General features: G+C 42.2%; 1 protein-coding gene across 1 annotated transcript in view; it reads left to right on the forward strand.

The window, feature by feature from the left end:
• The first annotated feature begins 5848 nt into the window (after positions 1 to 5848).
• PLPP3 (phospholipid phosphatase 3) overlaps positions 5849 to 21766 on the forward strand; it is an 82456-nt gene continuing 66538 nt past the window's right edge. Inside the window, exon 1 of the mRNA XM_019942405.2 lies at positions 5849 to 6497. Coding sequence (XP_019797964.1) covers positions 6359 to 6497 — 139 coding nt within the window. The 5' untranslated portion in view covers positions 5849 to 6358. The remainder of the gene's footprint in view (positions 6498 to 21766) is intronic.

Raw genomic sequence — 21766 nt, forward strand, 5'->3', positions numbered from 1 at the left:
GTACCATGCTAAGCACAAAGGTTTGGCTTTTGTCTGAAGATTACATGCTGTTTTTTTTTTTTTTTTTTTTGCGGTACGCGGGCCTCTCACTGTTGTGACCTCTCCCGTTGCGGAGCACAGGCTCCTGACGCGCAGGCTCAGCGGCCATGGCTCACAGGCCCAGCCGCTCTGCAGCATGTGGGATCCTCCCGGACCGGGGCATGAACCCGTGTCCCCTGCATCAGCAGGCTGACTCTCAACCACTGCGCCACCAGGGAAGCCCGAGTACAGGCTTTTGAAGAAATCAATTAAGTCTTTATAATAAAATGTGATGAGAGTCAGGATAATATTGCCAGTATTTGGTTATGTTTTTCTCCTACTAAAAATGAGTCATTTGAGGAAAGGGACCATAAGCTTTTCATTTGATTATCTCTAGCATCTAGCATGAATTCTAGTGTAGAACAGGTGCTCATGAAAATGTGTGAGTGATTAAACGAATGAATAAACACCCATGTATATACAGTGAATAAATACACACATAATGTATGTGAATAGGTATACAGAATATGTATATATATGAATTCAGTAAATGCACATAAATGTGTATGTTTGTGTATACCCACACACAAACACAAAACTGTTCACATCTTCTACCCTTCTTCCCAGACACACACAGCTAAAGTGTCACTTGGAGAAACCACTGATCTTTCCCTTGTGTACCTTAGACAGAGGACAAAGTTATTCAGTGTGGATTAATGATTAAAGTCTCAATGGCTCTTGTATCAGACAGCCCAGGTTCAAATCCAGGCTTTACCACTCAGTAACCTCATAATCTTAGACTCGTTTCTTAACTTCCCTGTGCCCCAGTAACCTTATCTGTAAAACAGCAAAACCTTCCTCATAGAGTTGTTTAATGAGTCCATACATATGAGATAATTAGAGACCTAATTATCCGTCCTCAATGAGGACAGTAATTCTTGTCTGCTTTGTTCATTGACATATCCCTAGCTCCTAAAATTGTTTGGTACATATCAGATACTCAATATATACTTGTCACATGAATGATAAATACTGGATCAGGAAAATATCAAAAAGTCTGGGCTATTATTATTTCACATATGATATAAAAATTCTGAATTCCCATTACAGCCATTCCCCATCCCCCAACTATGACAATTTTCACTTTGGGAGTCCCAGCATTTTTCTACAGCGACACAAGGTGGCAGCATCAGTCTCCTTTTGAGTTATCAGCCATGCTCCAGTATTACCCATTCTGGAGACGAACTGCCACATCTTTATTTGCAAGTTCCTCTGTCCATTCTAGACTGCTTTTTTTTTTAAAAAATTAATGAACAGCATTCACTCTTTGAATTATCATGAAGTTAGCTCTTAACTGCTATAATTTCTAGCTAAAGAAAAGACGACTGCTTGTAGAAAGGTAAACATATTGACATGAACTGAGGCTACTGTACAGTAATACTACTGTTTTGTGTTCTCAAGCTCCCTTTTTGTAACAAATAACTGCTTGACACACAATGAACCCAATTCTTGCTTTTCAGTGACACAAGGTGCAACAATGTTGTTCCTTTCCAAGTCTATAAGAAAATACAAAACAACATAAAACTTCTCCGTCTTTTTAGTAAAGACGCGAGGCTAATTCTGCAGTCCCTCTAAATTACTCTGTGAAACCATGGTTGAGCAGCAGAAATTTCTGAGCACTTTTGAGGATGTACAGAAAAGAATTTTAGTTTAGAAATTAAGAGATCTGGAATTCTAGTCCTTCAGGAATCTCCTTACCTCCAATTTTAAGCAAATCTCTTATCTTTCAAAAATTCATTACCTTCATTTCTAAAATGAAGATAATAATCTCTGCCTTATCTACCTGAAATGAGATCAGTGAATGTAAATGCCTTTATAAACTGTGAAGGGTTCTATTTTACTCTGCATGAGCTAATGTTAGAATCATTTCCATTTTACCTTCAAGGAAAACCATTTCTATCCAGTTAAATGGGCTTGCCTCAGTTTTGTCATCTATAAAATGGGCTAACGATAGCAACCCGCCCCCACCTACTTTGGTGAACTGCAAGAATAAAATAATACATGTGAAAGTGCCTTTAAAATGAAAGTACTCCCACTTGTACAAGATTATTAGTTTAAGTAAATAGCTTTTCTTGAGTTTCACAAACAATCCTGAAGAAAATAATCTGTAACTAAATTGTCTAAAAGAAATAAGCTTGTTTGATTCAATACCTTCAGAATTCTCAAGAAATTGCACATTTCAAAAAAAGATAGATATAGAGATGCTGAAGGTGTTTTTGCATCTAGGGAAAAATGAATAAAATTAAATGGTACATTCAGAGTTAGTACTGGATAAACACCTTTTTAGATCTCTGCCACATCTTTGTTTGCAACCTAGGCAGTCTGATACAAGAACCACCAAGACTTTAATCCTTAATCTATACTGAATAACTTTTAATATCTGTGTTTAAAACAGGTATATTGTAGAAACAAAGTGCTCATTTAAAATATTAACATTCAATTAACATTTGTCAACTACCTATTGTATACTAGGTATTTTCAAATGCATTATTTCATTATTAATGTTTTAGTCCCCAGAACCAGAGAAAAATGTCAGTCCCATTTAAAAGTTGAGGCAATTCAGGTTCAGAGAGGTTGTTGAGCATATCTCAGATCAAACAGCACATCAAGATGCTCAAAGCTTCTGCTCCTTCCTGCCTTTTCTCCAGAGTGTTACTCTGGAGGCCTCTATTCAGTCCAGTGGGAGCAGTTGTGATATTGAATCCAACACTTAGAGCAGCAAGCCAACAAGTTTTGTTTAGTAAAAACCAGAGATGGAATGGAACACTTTTAAAGAACTTGGATAAGTGGGTACTTGTTAGGCCAAACTTAGGTTTCTTTAAGTGAATTTCAATGGCTTGGGAAATTTGGGCTCTGACCTTTTGACTACACAATTTTATGTAAAGGAACTCAGTTACCTTTCCCTTAAGTATTTCCAGAGCCAATTCATGCCTTTTCAAAAAATAAAAAATGATTAATTATTAAATGTTAGGGGTTAAAAAGAGAGAGAAATAAAATTATGAGGTAACGAGAGACCTTAGAAATGAAGGCCTTTTAAATCTCTTGGGAGGTATCAGTTATTTAAGAATGATGTGCTGTGTTGCCACACATAATAAGTTAATCTTAAAAAGGCATTTATCCCCGCTGATGTTATAGTTTTTATACAGACTAGTTGAGTGAAATGGATGTCATTTTCAGGTGTGCATTCTGGTGGGCTATGTTTACCAGGAATTTAAATTATGTAATTACTTTGAAATGACACCATTCTAAACTATCCAGTCTGTTCTGTTGCATTTTACTTGCTAATTGGACTCTTCAATTTTAGGATTTAAAGCAAAGAGGCCTTCAGATGCATCTGGGGAGGCTGTTTTATTTCCTATTACATAAAGAATGATATTGACACTATATTTATGACTAGTTCAAGTCCATTTTAATGAGTATCTGTAGTGTTCTGTTCCCTTGAAGAGTTATCCAAATGTAATCATTGTTTGCACCCAACTACATGCACCAATTAACACTATGATCTTTTTGTTATGAAAAAAATAGCCCCCAGTGCCTTGTGAATGGAAATATAAAGCTCTTATTTAAACATCCATTTATTTTCCCTTTTATTCGCTCCTGGAATAACAGGTTTTTATCTTTCTTAATAAGTAGCTGAATTTAATCCAGGGAACCTTTGAAGCCAAAAAGGTTCCTAAGTATTCAATCCAGTGCCAGCTGAAGTTTACCATCAATCTTGCCCAGTAACTTTAAAGAGCCCAACAGTGACTGCTGAGTTATAATACCATTTAACTACAGTAAAAGTCTGGCTTTTAAAAATGCCTGTTCTTAAATTAATAAAAGTCATTTCACAGAGAAGGAAAAACAGACAGGAAATGTAAAGGGAGGTGACTATAAAATTCAAATAATAGAACAGAGGACTCTACAGTGGAATATTCGTGGCTGTCAGTGGCACAGATGCCCTAGGACTTTTGAAACTCAAAGGAGGGAAAGATCAGAGTGGGCTCCTGAAGTTTCAGGGGTTTGCTCTTACTTTTCGTTTGGGATTCCAAAGATGTGGCTTGGTGACTTAGAACTTCAAGGGTGATTATCATGACAAGGAGTGCTGAGTGGGCAAAAGGGAAGACACCAGGAGCCCAGAATTCCTTTCAGAATGTCAGTAATGGTGAAATCGGTTTTGTATTGTTTCTGCTATTTTAACATGTCAAGAGAAGGTATTTCTCCTGGTAAAGCCGTCTAAGGAATTTGTTCTTCTGGTTTCCCTGGCTTTGACTTGCTGCTATTTGATTGAGAATGCTGTGTCTGATCTGCCGCTAGATACTGCAGCTCCAAAACTGTCTCAGAGATTCAATTACTCTTGCTTCCAGAAGACAGCGATTTTGCCTTTCTTTGCCAGCCCAATGGTTGCTGTGCAGTCTGGACTTAAGCTTAATTCTGCAGGCGTCAGACTCTGTGCGAGGTACCTGGGAGATGCTTTGGAGCTGATAATCTGTAGAGTGGACTAGTCTTTACTAAGTATAACGCCAAATCAGACTGTGATGAGTGCCACAAGAGTGTTATAAATAAAGTGTTGAAAGTGAAGTTAATTCTGTCTAGAGATCAAGACAGGGCTCAGAGAGAAGGTGACATTTCAGAGTACCCTAAAGCAAGAGAAGAATTTTGCTAGTTAGAGAAGGGATGATGTGCATTACAGGCAGAGGGAAAAGGAGGACGGGGTGTGGAGCGGGAAAGGACTATTGGAGAAAGGTCAAATGGCTGGTGGTGGCTGGATATAGGGTTACTGAACCCCATAACAAGTCAGGATAAAAAAAGAACATGAACAATATAACATATAAAAAAGCTACAACTATTTCTGTTTCTGGATGTACAAAAAGAGACATCTGGAAGACATGCCTATTTATTGTACTGTGTGCCCAGTTTTCTGCTAGGCACTACAGAAGATAGAAGGAAAGGCCCTTGCCTTGGAAATGATTATAGTCTACCTGGAAGAAAAATTAATTCACATAAAATAATTAATTTAAAAGCACATGACAACCTCTAAGGCAAAGCATTAGATTGCCCCCAAAACTACCCCCCGTAGTTGTACAAGCAGGCTGGGGGCCAGCTGAACTAGCAGGGGGTTGTAGGGCTTGGGACTCGTTCACCCTGGAAACAGGAATAAAAGTCATAGTTAACACCTATATACCTGGCACTGTTCTAGGCGTTACATGGGTTAGCTATTTAAGTCTTCACAATTACTCTATTTAGGAGAAACAGTTATTATCTCCAGTTTACATATGAGGAAACCAAGGCACAGAGCCACGGCCAAGGTTCCAGTCCACAGGGTCTAGCTCCAGAGTCGTGCAGTCCTTTTCCTGTTCGTATCCTCAGAATCTACCCCAGTACCCGGTGCTGGGTGTTAAGATCTTTAAAAAAAATTTGTTTTTCTTTGAGTATTTTCGGGATAATATGATTCAAATCAAAATAAAGACTTGAAAGCCCCAAAGGTGTCAGGGAGGAGAAATGCTTTTGAGCTGCACAGCCTCAACTTTTACCTGACCCAAGGCCGGCAAGAAAAAGTTTCTTTTTATTCTTTTATTTATTTATTTATTTTTCCTTTTGTGACAATTTAGTGTTTCTGAACGCTAGGGGCTCCCGGATTCTCTGGTTTGAGAGTAACTTTTCCTTTTAGGATTTTTTTTTTTTTTTTGGAAAGGGGTGGGGGAAAATGTGGCCTTAATTATCCTACGTCTTCGGCTGCTTAAGGAAGGGGCTGTGCTTTCGGAATCTCTTCTGAGCCAAGTAAGGAGGTCCCTCTCTCTTTTTAAAGGACCTCTTGAAATAAAACTGCCGAAAACAAATCCAGGCGATCACAACGGCAGCTGCGGCGGCAGCAGCAGCAGCAGGAGGAGGAGGAAAGTTAGAGTTGCGGCAGCGCTTCGGCGTGGCTGGGCTCCGCGCAGCTGGGCTCCGCGCAGCTCCCATTCATTAAGCAACCAGCCGCGGAGGAGGGTGGTCGAGGGCTCGCGCCGCCCGCTCGCTGCTTTGCACACAGAAACGGGAGCCCCGCGCGTCCGGGGCAGCGCGGCGCTGCAGAAGTTTCTGCTCGGGAGTTGTCTCTCTCCCCTCTGGACTTTCGAACGATTCGGGATTGAGGCAGGAAAAGCAGAGGAGCCCCAGGGGAGCAGAAAGCACCACCGCCTGCCGTTGGAAGCGGGCAGCGGGGCCGCACTCTCCCGCCGCGCCCCGAGCAGCCTCGGCCGGGAGGCGACCCGGGCGTCTGGGTGTGTGACTGCTGTCGCGGGGCGTCTTGACCAGCGCCATGCAAAACTACAAGTACGACAAGGCGATCGTCGCGGAGAGCAAGAACGGCGGCAGCCCGGCGCTCAACAACAACCCGAGGAAGGGCAGCAGCAAGCGGGTGCTGCTCATCTGCCTGGACCTCTTCTGCCTCTTCATGGGTGAGCCCAGTCCCGTTGTCCCTCCGGCCCTCGGCGCCCGGCGCGCGTCCCAGCCCGACCGGGGCTGCGCGCCGGGCCGCGTCTCCCGGCTGCGCCGCGCAGTCCGCCCCGGGGGCCGCCCGCAGGCTTCTCGCGGAGCCTTCGCGCCGCTCCAGGCCCCCGGGTCCCCGCCCTCCCCGTTCCCGCCGCCTCCCCGGCCTGTAAAGGAGTGTCGGGAGCGCTGTAGGCTTTCGCGGGCCACTTGGACACCGAATCCTAAAAGCCGACCTCCGGTTGGAAGCCCGGCCAGAATCCCACGAAAGGCGTGGGCTCGGCCTGTTAGGATAGGGGAAATCGGTGGAACCAGGACCTGGAGCCGGCGTAGAGCTGGTTGCCCTCCATCCAAGTAAGATGGATCTCCTGGAGCGCTGGGCTCCAGCCTGTAGAACGCTGCCTTCCCCCGGCCGAATGTAAACATTCAGCCCTTCCGCCGGGGCTGCCTGGGCCTTTTCTCATGCCGCTATCCTGAACGCCCCCCGGGGGTTGGGAGGGTGCTCTCGAGGGGCGTGATGCTGGGTACCGATCCAGCAGTCACTTTTTAGGCGCCTACTGTGTGCCAGGGAGTACTGCCTCTCCCTGACTCGGTGCAACACGGGCGAGGAGGTCCATTTCACCGATGAGGCAACTGAGGCACTGGGAAAGCTAGCCACGGTTCATGCATCGGGACCACAATTAATTGTACTCCCAGAAAGCTGAGGCTGTAGCCCGCTTCTGTTTTCCAAACTCGTTGGAAGCACAGCTGGAAGAGCAGGAGTAAATGGAATGGAGTGGGAGGGAAAGGAGGATTTATGAACTCGCCCCCGGGGCAGGGGGTGGCTATTGGCAAGAATCTACAGGAGTTCCAAGATTGAAGTAAGTGTAGATTTTTTTTTTTAAGCGAATCATGGTGTTATGGGAAGCGTGCAGGACTTGTCATCAGGACACCACCACTCTGCCACTTGCCGGGGGTGCCACCTAACTGCCTCTCTGGCCTCAGTTTCCTCATCAGTTGAGTGAGTGGCTTGAGCTAGATGCTCTCTAAGGCCCCTTCCTGCATTAAGAACTCGGATTTGGTCCAGGAGCTGTTCTGCCAACTCTGCTAACTGAAGAAACATCTGTGTTCCCTGTTCCCCTTAAAATAGAACTCCTGCACGGAAGCTCAAGTCCCTTTGAAATGGAGTTGTCCATGCAGAGTGTGCAAACCAGAGACTTCTTGGGCTGGAGTCCAATGACCCTGTGTTCATGGCTCTGTAGCAGGATCCTTACTGAGGTCCATCTGTCCTTGGCTTGATTGTCCATAGTAAATTCTGAGAGTCAAAGAAAGAAAGGACTCTTGGAGCTTAAATATAAGAATGGCCCCCTTTAGATATGCAGAGACAGCTGAAGGTCGAATTGTGCTCTGCGGAAGGGAAGAAAGGTGACTGTAGTTCAGGTGGCAAATCCCATTCCCACCTCCTCGTATCAATTCAGCATTAAGATGTTATGTAAAGGAATTGTCACTGGGGGGCCTACCTTCCTGAAGGCCACTGGCTTATTATGCACAGTGCAGAGATGAGTACTTAAAAGTCCCCTTGCCAAGCTATTGAATGTTTAAGAGACCTTCCCTGGTCCTGGGGGAGTACCAGGAACACAAACACATTGAAGCTGTTTGCTGTAAACTTGTCTGGGGCTTCCCAGTGTTCACTGATGTGTTTTGTTCCCTGGTGGTAGGGTGAATTCTTTCTAGACTGTCTGTTCCCTGTACCCTCCTACCTCCTACTTGGTGATTAGGAAAGCAGAACTAGAACACACTTGACAGCCTTCGGACAGTTTTATTGAACTCCCCTCCTCTTTCCACTCTTCTGATTTCAGAAGGCAGTCCCACGAGATGGTGTATCTTATCAAAGGAAAAAGTGTGAAGGAATTTGCAAAAAGACACACCTATCAGCTATAGTTTAGCGGGGGACACAGAAATCCCAAGATACTGTTGTACATTGAAGGTGTTAAGTAAGGTGTATGTTTACACATTACAGCTCTTCATCTGCCCCAACTCTCCCTGTGTCCCCTTCAAAGCTGTTTGTTAAGTTTACTCACTATTGGCCTCTTTGAGCAAATGATTTTTGTTTACTGAAAAAAAAAAAGTTAATAAGATACCAGGACGTTGTATTTTACCATAAGGAGCACATAGCTATCCGTTTTAAGGTATGTGCCTTGCCATTAACATAATGTCAACCAAGTCATTTTCAATGTGTCTCCCCTATGCATAGGCCAAATTACAATATCACTAATTTAATGCCTCTCGACCACCCTTAATAGGAAACACTGTAAGGTAAACATTTACTTGAGAAATTTATGCAGGAGAACTCTATTTGGCTTCTAAAAGAAAATTATTAACACAACATGTGATTTTAATATTCCACACATCACAGTCCTAAAAAATTGTTTCTACTTGGTTCACTTTCTGCCTGGGACTGTCAGTATGATTTAATTTTTATATAGTGTATTGATCATATGGTCTGGATTACAAGGCCCTAATATATGAAAAAGGGAGACATTTTTCTGTTTATTCTCTCACAGGAATATATACCAAGCTTCCTCTCCTTGTGTCTGGAAAAAATAAAAGCTGATGTGCACTATACGTGTTATGTAAGTGGAAATATGCAAGCAGTTTAACTTGTTTCACATACCTTTTGGAATGTTAAATTCTTGGTGAAAAAACAGAAGTCCACTCTCCTTTGAGGACCAAAGGAATCTGGTGTCAGAGAATCACCAATGGAGGTTTATGTCTCAGAAAATAGCATCTTTGCCGATTATTGCTTTTATAAACACAGTTATGAATCTTTGCCTAGTAGTTTTTCTGAAATGGATTTTGTTTTCCTTTCAGTTGCATAAAAGTATGGCCTGTTTTTTTATGCACTCCTGCTCTACCAGGTTACAAGAGAGCAGCAGACAATATTCCCAGGCAAGGAGGAATGAGCATCTACTGTCTTTCTAAGCCCTGTTAGCCTCTTTTTCAGATGAATGAGCTGTTTTCCTTTTCACTTCAACTCTGATGAAGAGATTATCTCCATTTTATAGATGAGAAAACTGAGATACACACTGAAGTCAATTTGAGTTGATCTCTAATCCTCAGTGAGCATGACTGGAGTCCATCCCCCTTTTCTTCCCTCATCTGAAGAACCCTGGAACTCAGATCATTAGAAAATTCTAAAGCTCGGTTTGCAGAAAGTCCTGCCTCTCCACATTTTCCAGTTAGTCATTTGCACCAAAGCAGATGGATAAAGGTGGTTCAACTCTTCTGGTCAGTGATACGGTCTCGTCTCCCCAAGGTATCGTTTTGATTTGGGGTCGTTCTAACACTAAGTAATTCCCAAATTTTGAGGACGCCTTTTTACCCCATGAGACAGTGGTTCCAAAGAAAGCACAAATGGCAGTGCACGGCGGTAGCACAAATGCAGAGATTTGGTAAATCCATGTGGAGCTTCTCTGCTCTGTCCCCTGTCTCTTCCTTGTCCCCCTCCCCAGATATCTACTGAGTGCCTCCTTCCAGCCCATGCAGAGTCAGCCCTGCTGACTCTTCCAGGATGGTTGAAAACCTTTATTGTCTGGATTGGCTAGTTTCTTTTGTTTTTCGGTTTTTTTTCTCCTTAGCTCTTCCATCCCTTTCTCTTATACTTGAGATATACCATAGGGTTATAGCTGCCTTTGTGGGAGACTGTTAAAGCCAGAGTTGGTGGCCTTTTCCACTTTTAGCCCTTTTGACTTCCTGTCAATTTGAGATTCTTTCTTTCCCCCTTCCTGTGCAGTTGTTTGGGCTGGCAAGCCCTGTTCATAGCATGATGCTAATGATACCATAGTTGAGGGCTTCTTCCCCGTGTAGGCAGTTATGTTTATGGAGACACCCTGCCCTAGGTGTCATGTCAACCTGGTACACATTATTTGCGGAGTGATAATTTGGGGGATGCCTACTGTGTCAGTACTTCACCAACTCAGCTAATAAGGAGACCCATCTGGTGTGACATGCAGATTTCTCAGGCTCCTTCCCAGGAGATTCAAATTCACTAGGCTCTGGACCAGGGCCTAGGATTCTGTGTTTTATAAAAGCTTCTGGTGATTCTTATCAGGCCAATTTGAGAATCACTGTGTTGTTTAATAGCTAATGTCCTAAAGGGCAGTTGGTTTATGTAGAGGGATCGCATGTTCTGGCACGTTTTGAATTGTTAGGTTGTCCGTACTTTTCTTTCTGTTTGTGGCCAGTACACCTGTCTTTTCCAATAAAGATATTCAAGATACCTAGAGATTATCATACTAAGTGAAGTCAGACAGAGAAAGACAAATATCAGATATCAAAGACAGATATCACATATCTCTCATAGGTGAAGTCTAATTTTAAAAAATGATATAAATGAACTTATTTACAAAACAGAAACAGGCTTGCAGCTATGGAAAACAAACTTATGGTTACCAAAGGGGAAACGTGGAGGGGAGGGATAAATCAGGAGCTTGGGATAACCGTACTTGGGATAACCAACAAGGACATACTGTATAGCATAGGGAACTCAACTCAATATTCTGTGATAACCTATATGAGAAAAGAATATAAAAAAGAATGAATATAGGTATATGTGTAACCGAATCACTTTACACCTGAAACTAACACAACATTGTAAATCAACTATACTCCAATTAAAAAAAATATTTAAGATTGTTAGAATCCTTTCAAAAGGAAAAATTACCTCTGGGTGCTGGCCTGAAGGTCTGATTTTTAGTGCAAGGACTTGCTGGTGTCTCCTAACTGCTAAGAGACTGGGATTTTTATTTCTTTTTAAACTGAGTTCTCTGTAGTGTTGTAGGCCAAGTGACCACTTTGGATAAATGAAGTGTTAACTCTATAAATATTTTCTTTTGAGATATTGAAGTTTGTATATGAGTAAACAGTGAAATGAATGAATGCGGCTTCTAGAGAGAGCCTTTACAAGATCAAAGTTAGCTTGGCAAAGTGTTGTAGCAACAACACAAGCTTCGGATTCACCCAGGTCTGGGTTTGAATCCTGACATAAAGTCATCTACACATGTGACATGGGCAAAAATTATTTAACCTTTCACGCCTCAGTTTCCTCATCTGTAAAATACAAAAGCAAACCTGTGACCCTCGTATATGGTGAGGCTCAGATGAGATCACAAATCTGAAAGCAAAAAAAAAAAAAAACAAACAAAAAAAAACAAATCTGAAAGCACTTCGAAGAGGTAAAAAGCACTAAATCATTATCGGGTATTATGTAGCTATTATTATTCACAGTAATAGCATTTTCCTTTCCTTCCCGGTGTCCTTACTCCTCGATGGTTCTATGAATTTAATATTTTGGCAGCAAAGTTGCCTGAAATATATTAGGGGAAACAATTGTGAAGAGAATCCCAAGAAAAAACCAGACAGAGGGAACACAAATGTTTTTTATTAGCCAGAGAAAAGCAGTGGCAGGTTTGGGAAAAGTCACAGTGCAGGAACCTCAAGAGTCTTTGGTGGTTACCTTCTTCCCCTCTGGAAGGGACATGGCTATATCATTTTAAGGGAAAGATAAATACACCTTTGTCGGGGAGGGAATTTGGACAAATGGCCTATTTTAGTGTCAACTCTTATATGTGTCTTTTGAAAGCCCAGAGGAAGAAAAAATAACTAAAAAGAGCAACATGATTAAAAATAATCAAAATGCTTGTCGTCCAGGGCACTCTCCATATCTCTTGAGGAAGGGAATCACTGTGGTAGTGAACATATTTATTGTTCAGGTCAACCATGTAATATAGATAGTAGATTCCTTTTAGAGAGGAGGAAACTGCAGTTCAGAGAGGTTAAGTAACTTGCACAACGGTGCCCAGCTAGTAAGTAGTCACTAAATTTTCCAGAACTCTCGTCGGCTTACCTTGCTGCCCACTTTTCAATGCAGTTAATGCAGTGAAGACTCCCTCTTTTCTATTCCATTCCATTTCATTTATTTCCATTTTTTTGAGTCCAAATATGTACAAATATGTTCTGCAGGGCCCAATAGAAATAGTTGCAGAACAGCTTGGAGTGTGCTGACTGAGCCTCTCGGTGGACGTAATAAAGAAAATTCCATCGGAGCAATTCTTTAGTGCCTAGATTCATGGATGCTTTAGAATTTGAAAGTACCTTGGGGATTTCATTATCAACAATACCAAGTCATTTTTTATCTCAGTCAGAAAAATAGGCCTCTTTCAACAGGGGACAGGTGGGAGGTCCAAGGGGGAAGCACAGGCTTTGGAGACAGATAGGTGGGAGTTTGCTTAGGGTTATTAGCTGTACGTGGTTAGGCAAGTTGTGACTGTCTCTGAGGCCTCGGTTTTCTCATTTGTAAAATGGGATAATATGTGTTGTGAAGTTGCGAGGCGATGCCTGGTATAGTGTGTGGCGCTGTGCACTCACCAGCTGCTGTTGTCATTGTCACCACGTCCTAGTCAGTGCCCTTGATTCACATAGGAAGACTTGGATGCTTGGACTGGTTAGTAATTGTCTGGTGATAGCGAAAGGGCAGGACCTAGAACCAAGGTCTTGCCTTTATACCATTTTGCTTTTCTGGTGCGTACTTGTCAGTTCGAAACTTGATTATCATTTATGAGGTAGTTCTCCAGAGAGCCCTATTCTCATTTTTCTCTTTCCTGGGTCAATTAAAAGAGGAACAAGACAAACAGGTTTAACTTTTAACCCAAACCAGAGGATGATAGTTTAGTGAGGGCAGAGACACATGGGGCAAATTTGAAGGACTAGGCAGTTTTTTTGATAGATCACTTTTCTTCCACTGGCCCTTGTTCTAGAAGGTGCTTATTACCAAAGATCACTGCTGACTGATTTGAACTTGAACAGGCACCATCTTTTTCAAATGATGTGTCCCAGGAGAGAAGAAAGAGAAGCCCACGTTTTCGAAGTGTTTGTTTTTGACTGAGGAGGAAACTGAGTCTCAGATGAAATAATTTTCTCAAGGTCATGCATGAGTTGGTGGTCCCAACATTCAAAAGAAGGCTAGGTCAGTTTCTGAAACATCCTTGTGAAACTATTCTTCCTTTAGGTCCAAGTTAAATTATAAATTATGATCTGCATTAGAATTCCCAAATTTAAACCAAACCAAACCAAACAACACACATAAGATCCAGTTGGCACCTTATGAAAGGAACTTGATGATTTCTGTGTGCTTTGAGAGTATACACTGCAATCAGAGTATTGGTGGGAAGTGTGTTTTTGAGGTTTGTCACAAATTAACAAAATTATATGCTTAGAGAGTTTTGCAGAGAAATGCAAATCAGTGTAAGCGCCTTGTCATAATAAGCAGTATGCTTTTGTTCCTGTTTATGTATCCCTAAAGCACATAATACACATGATTATATTGACACGAAGGAAGCTGTTCTCACTGATGGTTTCTTTATCTCTGGCCCCCAAATTAGCATCAATCAGTATAATTTCTAGAGAGCCTATTTAATTAAGTCTATGTTTGTACCTGTCTTTCAGGTATGTCTTGTCTTCTGCAGTTGTTTCTTGAGCATCTACTATGTGCAACACCCCTTAGTCCCTTCTTCCCCTGGGGTGGGGTTCCTTGTGCTTTATGAATTCCCACGTTGGGAAAGGGTAACAGACTTTTGGGTAATTTTACACACTTAGTGCTGCTGATTTGGGCATGGGAAGGGAGGGGCTATAGCTGCACAGTGAAAAGCAATGAGTTTGCCTGAGGGCTTGGAGCTGGGTCTTGTTAGAGAAATAATAGCCTTCATTACATGGAGTGGGAAAGGGTATTGCAGCAGAGGGAGCAACGGATGCTGAGACTTAGAAACAAGAACGTTTTTGGGAAGGGTGGGTGGTTGGAGGCTGGAGTGTAAGTGCTGTGTATCTGCATTGAGTTGGTGGGGAAAGAGAATGTTGGGGATGAGGCTGGAGAGATAGTTAGGAGCCAGATTAAAAAGGGGAGCTATAAATGGCAGGCCGCTAAGGGACTTGAACTTTAATTTGGAGGACCAGCGAATGAGGTTGTATTTTCGTTTTCATTTTTCTTTTTATTATGGAAAATTTCATACAGAAACCAAACACAGTATATACCTAGGAGTGGAATTGCTGGGTCATACGGTAACTCCATGTTTAACTTTCTAAGGACCTGCCAAACTGTTTTTCCATAGCAGCTGCACCATTTTAGAAGTACCGTAAGGTTAGTTAAAATGTGTAAGGAAAAAAAAAATTACCAAAGTTTTACAGGCAATGTTTGACATTAACATATTCATGCGCAGTTTTTAAGAGGGGATTAATTTAATCTGATTTGTGTTTGAGGGGAGGGAAATTGGAGGCCAAGGAGGGAGATCATTTGGGAGGCAGATTAGAAATGAACCTGAGGTACAGGGGACAGAGAGGAGAAGGATGGGTGACAAGGAGATTAAAAGAGATTGGGGGGGTGAGGGGGATGGTGGTGGTGGTGGGGTTCCTGATCTCCTGGTTGGGAGCCTCTGAACCATGGTGATGCCTCTCTCTCCACGAACACTTTAAAGGCAGTGTTTGTAGAGACCTGTGAAGCCTGTATTATAGGATTAGTGAATGCTTCTTTATGTTCATAGCCTTATTAGAAAGATGAGGCTCTAAGTTTTTTATATACATAATTTATTTAATTAATATATATTTTGCTCTGGAATTTTTAAATTTCTCAAAGCCCCTTAAAATAAATGGGCTATTGGAAATCCTCTTGGTTTAGAGAAACGGTTTTCCTTGAGTTATAATGGTATTTTTAAAACAGTTTTGCTGAGATCTAATTTATGTACCATAACATTGATTCACTTAAAGTGTTCAATTCACTGGCTTTTAGTATATTCACAGAGTTGAGCAACCATCACCACAATCAATTTTAGAACATTTTTATCACTGCAGCAACAAAAAAACTGTACCCATTAACTGTCACTCCACATTTACCCTCCTCCTCCCCCCATCCCATGGCAACTACTGATCCACTTTCTGTTCCCTTGCCTTTCACTCAGCATAATATTTTCAAGGTTCATCCGTATCGTAGCATGTATGTTCAGCATGTGTGTTCAGCAGGTATTAGTACTTCATCTACTTTTTTTTTTAACATCTTTATTGGAGTATAATTGCTTTACAATGGTGTGGTAGTTTCTGCTGTATAACAAAGTGAATCAGCTATACGTATACATATGTCCCCATATCCCCTCCCTCTTGCGTCTCCCTCCCACCCTCCCTATCCCACCCCTCTAGGTGGTCACAAAGCACTGAGCTGATCTTCTCCCTGTGCTATTGGACATAGATTTTCAATTCTCATGGTTATATTTACCTAGGAGTGGAAATGCAGGACGATATGGTTCCTGTGCTTGACTTTTTGAGGAACTGCCAAACTATTTTCCATAGTGCCTACACCATTTTGGAAGTATCAGTAAGATTAATTAAAATATGTATGGAAAAAATACAAAAGGTTTACCGAAGACCTTTGGAATTAACATATTCATGAAACCACTCTAGTGCTGCTTTGTTTGTCAGAGAATATTTCACAAAGAAACAGAGTTTTCAGTCAGTTTAGCAGTGTCAGTGGGTTTACGATGAGTGAGCAGAGAACAATAAAGCTGCCTGAGGAATAGATGCTGGGTGGTCAGCTAGACCCCCTCACCCGCTGAGTAACGTACTTCCACAAACCAGGGTGTGTGACAAGCAGATTCCTGCTTCAGCAAAATGAAAAGCAGCCTTAGATCTTCAGAGTACCCTGAAAACAGTGAAAAGTACAAATATTAAAAATCTCTATTCCTTGGATTCGCTTTACAATATTTTTAAGACCATGAAATAGAACTGTAGTTCCTGATAAGGTTGATTTTTTTTTTTCCATCCCCTTTCCCCCCTGGAGATGTGGCCGTTATACCTGATTATCATCTCAAAAACTAAAATTACTGCGCATCTTTTAGATTCATGTGCTGGATGCTGGGTGATATTAAAGGGTATAAGACACAAACACAGATCTTTAGAAACTGGTTGGAGTGTCAAGTTGAAAATTACAGTGAAGATGAAGCTATAAGTGCGTGAAAAATGAAACCACATAGAATACAAGAAGGTGAGGAAAAGGCACTCAACCTTTATTATTAGGAGTTTTAGTTGATATCTCACTTAATCTTTCCAATAACAAAATAAGGTAGATGTCAATAACCGGTTTTGCAACTCAGAGAGGGTAAATGATTTGCTCAAGTTCACACAGCTAATAGGTGTTAGGCCTGGGATTTGGACTCAAGCAAGCCTGACTAAATAATGACAATTGCTAACATTTATTGAGTGCAAGTATGTACCTCTCACCGGGCAAAGCAGTGTGCATGCGTTCTCTTATTTAATTCTCCCAGTGAGCCTATGAAGTCTTCATTACTATTATCTCCATTGACAGAACTGAGGTTCAGAGATGTTAAAAAATAACTCACCAGAAGTTACACAGCAGGTGAGTTTGAGTTGGGGTCAGACCTGAAAAGTCTGTCTCATGAGGCCATTTTTTTTTTTAACATCTTTATTGGAGTATAATTGCTTTACAATGTTGTGTTAGTTTCTGCTGTATAACAAAGTGAATCAGTTATATGTATACATATATCCCCATATCCCCTCCCTCTTGCTTTGAGGCCTGAAGCCCAAGTTTTCCCCACTATTCCCTGCCAGCTTTCACATCAGCAACGCGTGAGGAATTGTCCAAAATGAGTTAGACTCATGATTCTCACCCTGGGTTCTCTGGACCTGCCAAGGTCTGTTAGGGCAATCACAGGGCATCTCGTGCTCTTTTTAGGACTTCAAAAATACCTAACACGTCCTGTACGTTTTTCAATGATTAACTTGCCTAGACTAACTGAGAACAGCAGCCTCTGCCTGGACTGGTCGCAGCACTGGCGTTCTGTGCTTGTGATCTGAATGTGGAATGACACTGGCAGATCACTCTGGTCTCGCTGGTTATTTCCACTCATCAGGGGATGTGATTGACACTTCCCATGCTTTGATTAACAGAAGTGGAGAAATGATTTAAATATAGTTTACCTGGTAAATAAAGACATCTTATAGATGTCACAGAGGGTCGAGAAGGAACTGCAAGGCATCTTTGATGGTGAAAAGGTTGGACATTCTAGAATGGACGAGCAGCTCTGGATTTAGGGCAGAGGAAGCCCGCTGGATCCTGGGAAGGCTTCTTAAAGGAAGGAGAGACTTGAACAAGGCCTTTGTCAGTCATATCGGGGAGCAGGAATGGGTCTCTCTGTTAGTGACCCTGTTTGTCCCGTGGGCTCTGTCTGCTGTCTTGGTGGTTTGGCGTAACCTTTGGGTCACACTGAGAGATTGTGAGCTTCTCTGGTTAGTGGCTGTGGATGCGGCATCTTCATTAAATGCAGTAAATAGAACTTCCCCCAGTAGCCTCTTCCCCACAAATGACCCACATTGTTGTAAAGTTAGCAACCACTGACAGGAAGTGGCAGGAGTGCTTCCAGCCACACAGTGGATTTCATTAGACACTGGCCCAAAGTAGCTGTTTTGGTCATTTTGGCTTTCGTAGGCTTCTAGGGAGGAACGGCCTAATACATTCTTTCTCATCCTTGCATGTGTCCTGCTGTCATCTTCGCCTTAGTGGATATTTTGATTAAATGCCTAGTGTCTTCTTTTGAAGCAGCCATATGTTTCGCAAGGGAGGAACTTCTGGCAGGCTGAGATTTAAGAATATTTCCAAAGGTGTCACCAACTTACAGTAGTCCTCCCTTATCTGCTGTTGCCCTTTCCATGTTCTCAGTTACCCTCAGTCCAAACATATTAAATGGAAAATTCCAGAAATAAACAATTCATAAGTTTTAACTTGCATGTCGTCTGAGTAGCGTGATCAAATCTCTCGCTAGGATCCCCAACTGGTGACATGGTCAGCTACTGACATCCAACCATCCACGTTGTTATGACTTGATGATCCAGGATCACCCGATGCATATGGTCCTTCTTCTGACGTATCATCAGAAGGTCAGTAATAGCCTAACGCTGTGTCACAATACCTACGTCATTACTTCACTTTGTCTCATCATGTAGGCATTTTATCATCTTGCATCATCACAAGAAGAAGGGAGACTACAGTACAAGCAGATATTTTGAGAGAGAGAGAGAGACAACATTCACATAACTTTTATTACAGTATATTATCGTAATTCTGTTTTATTAGTCATTGTTGTTAATCTCTTCCTGTGACTAATTTAAATTAAACTTTATCATAACGATGTATGTACAGGAAAATTCATGGTACGTACAGGGTTCGGTACTGCCCACAGTTTCAGGCATGCACTGGAGCTCTTGTAAGTATCCCCTGAAAATAAGGTGGGGGGCTATTATACTTGAATCTTTTGTATAGCAGTTTTCTCATTTAAATCTGTCTGGAGAGAGTGGCTCCAATGCCCTGGCAGGAGGGATGATGGGTCCCACTCACTCTAGTAAACCTTTGCTTTGGACGGTCTATACTGTAGGCATTGTGTGAATGTAGAATTCTCTGGGGCTGGCTGGGAAATTAAAGTATACTTCTTGAGTCAGAGTATTCAAAATACAGGGCTTTCAATCCCAGGGGAAAATAAGCCCTCTTGATTTTAGGGTTTAATTTTCCGAAGGCCACTGATGGAGTTGAAGACCCTTTGATTATAATTTTGCTTTAAATTGGATGTTTGTGGTTATGTTGACCTCAGCTGTGAAATCCAAACATTTATTATTAATTAATAATCCCTTTCATTGAACAGTTCTACCAGATGATAGCATATGCATCTGAGAATTTGAATGTAAATATTCTTCTTGCCTCAATTCATTTTTCTCATTCTAGCTCTTTCTTCAGCTCCCCAGCCCTGAAAAGCCCGCAAAACAAAACACTCAAACCACCCTACCCAGGATATCATTCTCCAAGTGTCAACAGGAAAAAGTCCGGGAAAGGAACATCTTTGAACCCTTGCACTATAGTCAGGCACATTCACGCATCTCATCAAAGCCTACAACTGTGGAGGGGAGCTATCGCTGTAACTGATTTTACAGATGTGGCAGTTGCCCTTGGGAAAGGTCGAGGAACTTGCTGGGGATCCTGCATCTGGAAAATGGTGGAATGCCTGGGACAAGAACCAGCCAGCACCTATGTCTCCTCTTTCCTCCCACAGTGAAGACTCGCGTTGAAATTTGCACTGACTGCTATTTCCAATAATAAGCATATGAAGCGAGCAAGCCAGCCAGAAAATTTTAAAATGAAATGACTAGACCTTGTAAAGTGTTCAAGTGTGATTTGGGGGTGAAAGCCTTTTGCCCCTTTTAGTATTGCCTGTTTCTTTGTAAATTCCTAGAGGATAGATATGAGACTCAAAACGTCTGGGCTGGAAGGGGGAAGGGCATGAACTTTGCTGTACATCCCTGGCAGGCAATCATGCAAGGGGTTTGTTAACTGGCTTGAATTTCACAACAACCTATGGAGGGAGGAGGGGGTTAGAGTTCATTTCAGTTTCCTCAGAACCTGGTCGGCTCTGCCTGTCTCAACTCTTTTTGGTGGGTGGCGTAACACATTGTATTAATAATTCAGCTACTTCATCACGCGCAGAGACTGTTTACTAAGATTCCAGGGGAACTGCTCTGCTGGAATCTATTTGGAGCTGGTAGCTGGGACCATGCATCCACTTTGGTTGAAAATATGCTCACAGAGCATCCCAACTCCAATTCTGTAGAGCCTGAGAAGAAAAGGGCAGAAAACCGCGGCAGGGGACTACCTTGCCGACCTTGCGGATTTCGTACAGAGATGGAATGACTGGGGGATAGCGACTTCGGATTTGTATTGTTAATTCTTCCTATGGGTTTTCTCCAAAGGAGTTAAAAGGGCAGGGAAATGCAACAATTTGAGTGAAGCAGCCTGCACTTGGGTTAGAGGCTCTGTGTATTTCCCAGGCTATTGCAGGACTCCTATTCAGCTGGGATTTGAATGGGAGTGTGATTTGCATGAGAGCAAGTGTATAAAGTAGGTCTTTTTTTCCCTTTCCTCAAAGAAGTTTTGTGGCATTTCTTTTTCTGACAGAGTTGGCATGAAGCTTTGACAAACACAGACCGATGGAAAAGTTAAACAGGCCTGAGAGCAAGCGCATTTTGTCCAGATCCTTCACACTTAGAATGCAGAGCAGCTGGCAGGAGGCAGCTTAGATCACAGGAGTCATGGCAAGCGCTGTTCCTCCACTGTGGACTGGTGATGAATGGGAAATGCTCACAGAAGCAAGGGGAAAATGGATGATTGCCTATTTATCATTCTCTGTGGTCGGGGGAAACTACAGATGAGAACAGTCCTGGGACTCAGCTGTCCATCTTATCTGTCCTTCGGTATTTATTGAGATAAATACAAAGAGATAACAAAGAAATACTAGAGGCAGATCCTGCCCTCAAAGTGTAGGAGAGAAGATGAGAGGATAGACACACATTCATTCCTGGAGAAAACATGGCCAGGTGTCTTGAGCTGATCGTTAAATGAAATTTTAAAAAGTCCTAGAAAGTTTAAGAGGCAGCTCCACACTGATCCTGGGCTGTGTTCCCAACTTTGCTGTATTAGCTGGGTGATCCCTGGCATATCACTGCCACTTTAGGAATGGTAAAATGGAGATGATGATTCATTCCCTGCCTGCCTCATGGAGCTATTGAGACCAAGGGTACGGTATCACATATATATAGGAAAATGCTTTGAAACTGTGAAGTCATATTTGTACAATGTATATATATATATATAGAGAGAGAGAGAGAGAGAGAGAGAGAGAGAGGGAGAGAGAGAGAGAGAGAGTCTTCTGAATCTGCTCTCCTCCATTCTCCCTATTTCTATCCCACTTTAAGTGCATGCTGTCATACACCTAGATCTGAAAACATTCCTTTACAGATCTTCTTTTTAGGGGGATAGTGTCCCCCCGTATATTATTTATGCATTAACTATACAGGAATCGTTTCTCAAAACTGTAATGCGGATCACATAGGCCCTTCTCTTCATGATTTTTATGACCTCTCGTGGACTACAGAATAAAACTTATTAGTATATTTGAGACCCTTCAGAATCTGGCCCCAACCAAGCCTTTCTGCTCCCCATTCCCTTCCCATCCCCCTCCACTTCCCCCCTTTATGCCCTTGTCCCAGACATCTCCATTCTGTGGCTCTTCCAGGAACTTTCCCACCAAATCATTTCTCTTTGCTTGATACGTGTTACTCACCTCTTAGAATCAATTCAAGTGCCACCTCCTCTGTGAAGACT

The sequence above is a fragment of the Tursiops truncatus genome, chromosome 1 (genome assembly GCF_011762595.2).
Source record: "Tursiops truncatus isolate mTurTru1 chromosome 1, mTurTru1.mat.Y, whole genome shotgun sequence".
Classification (NCBI taxonomy): Eukaryota; Metazoa; Chordata; class Mammalia; order Artiodactyla; family Delphinidae; genus Tursiops; species Tursiops truncatus.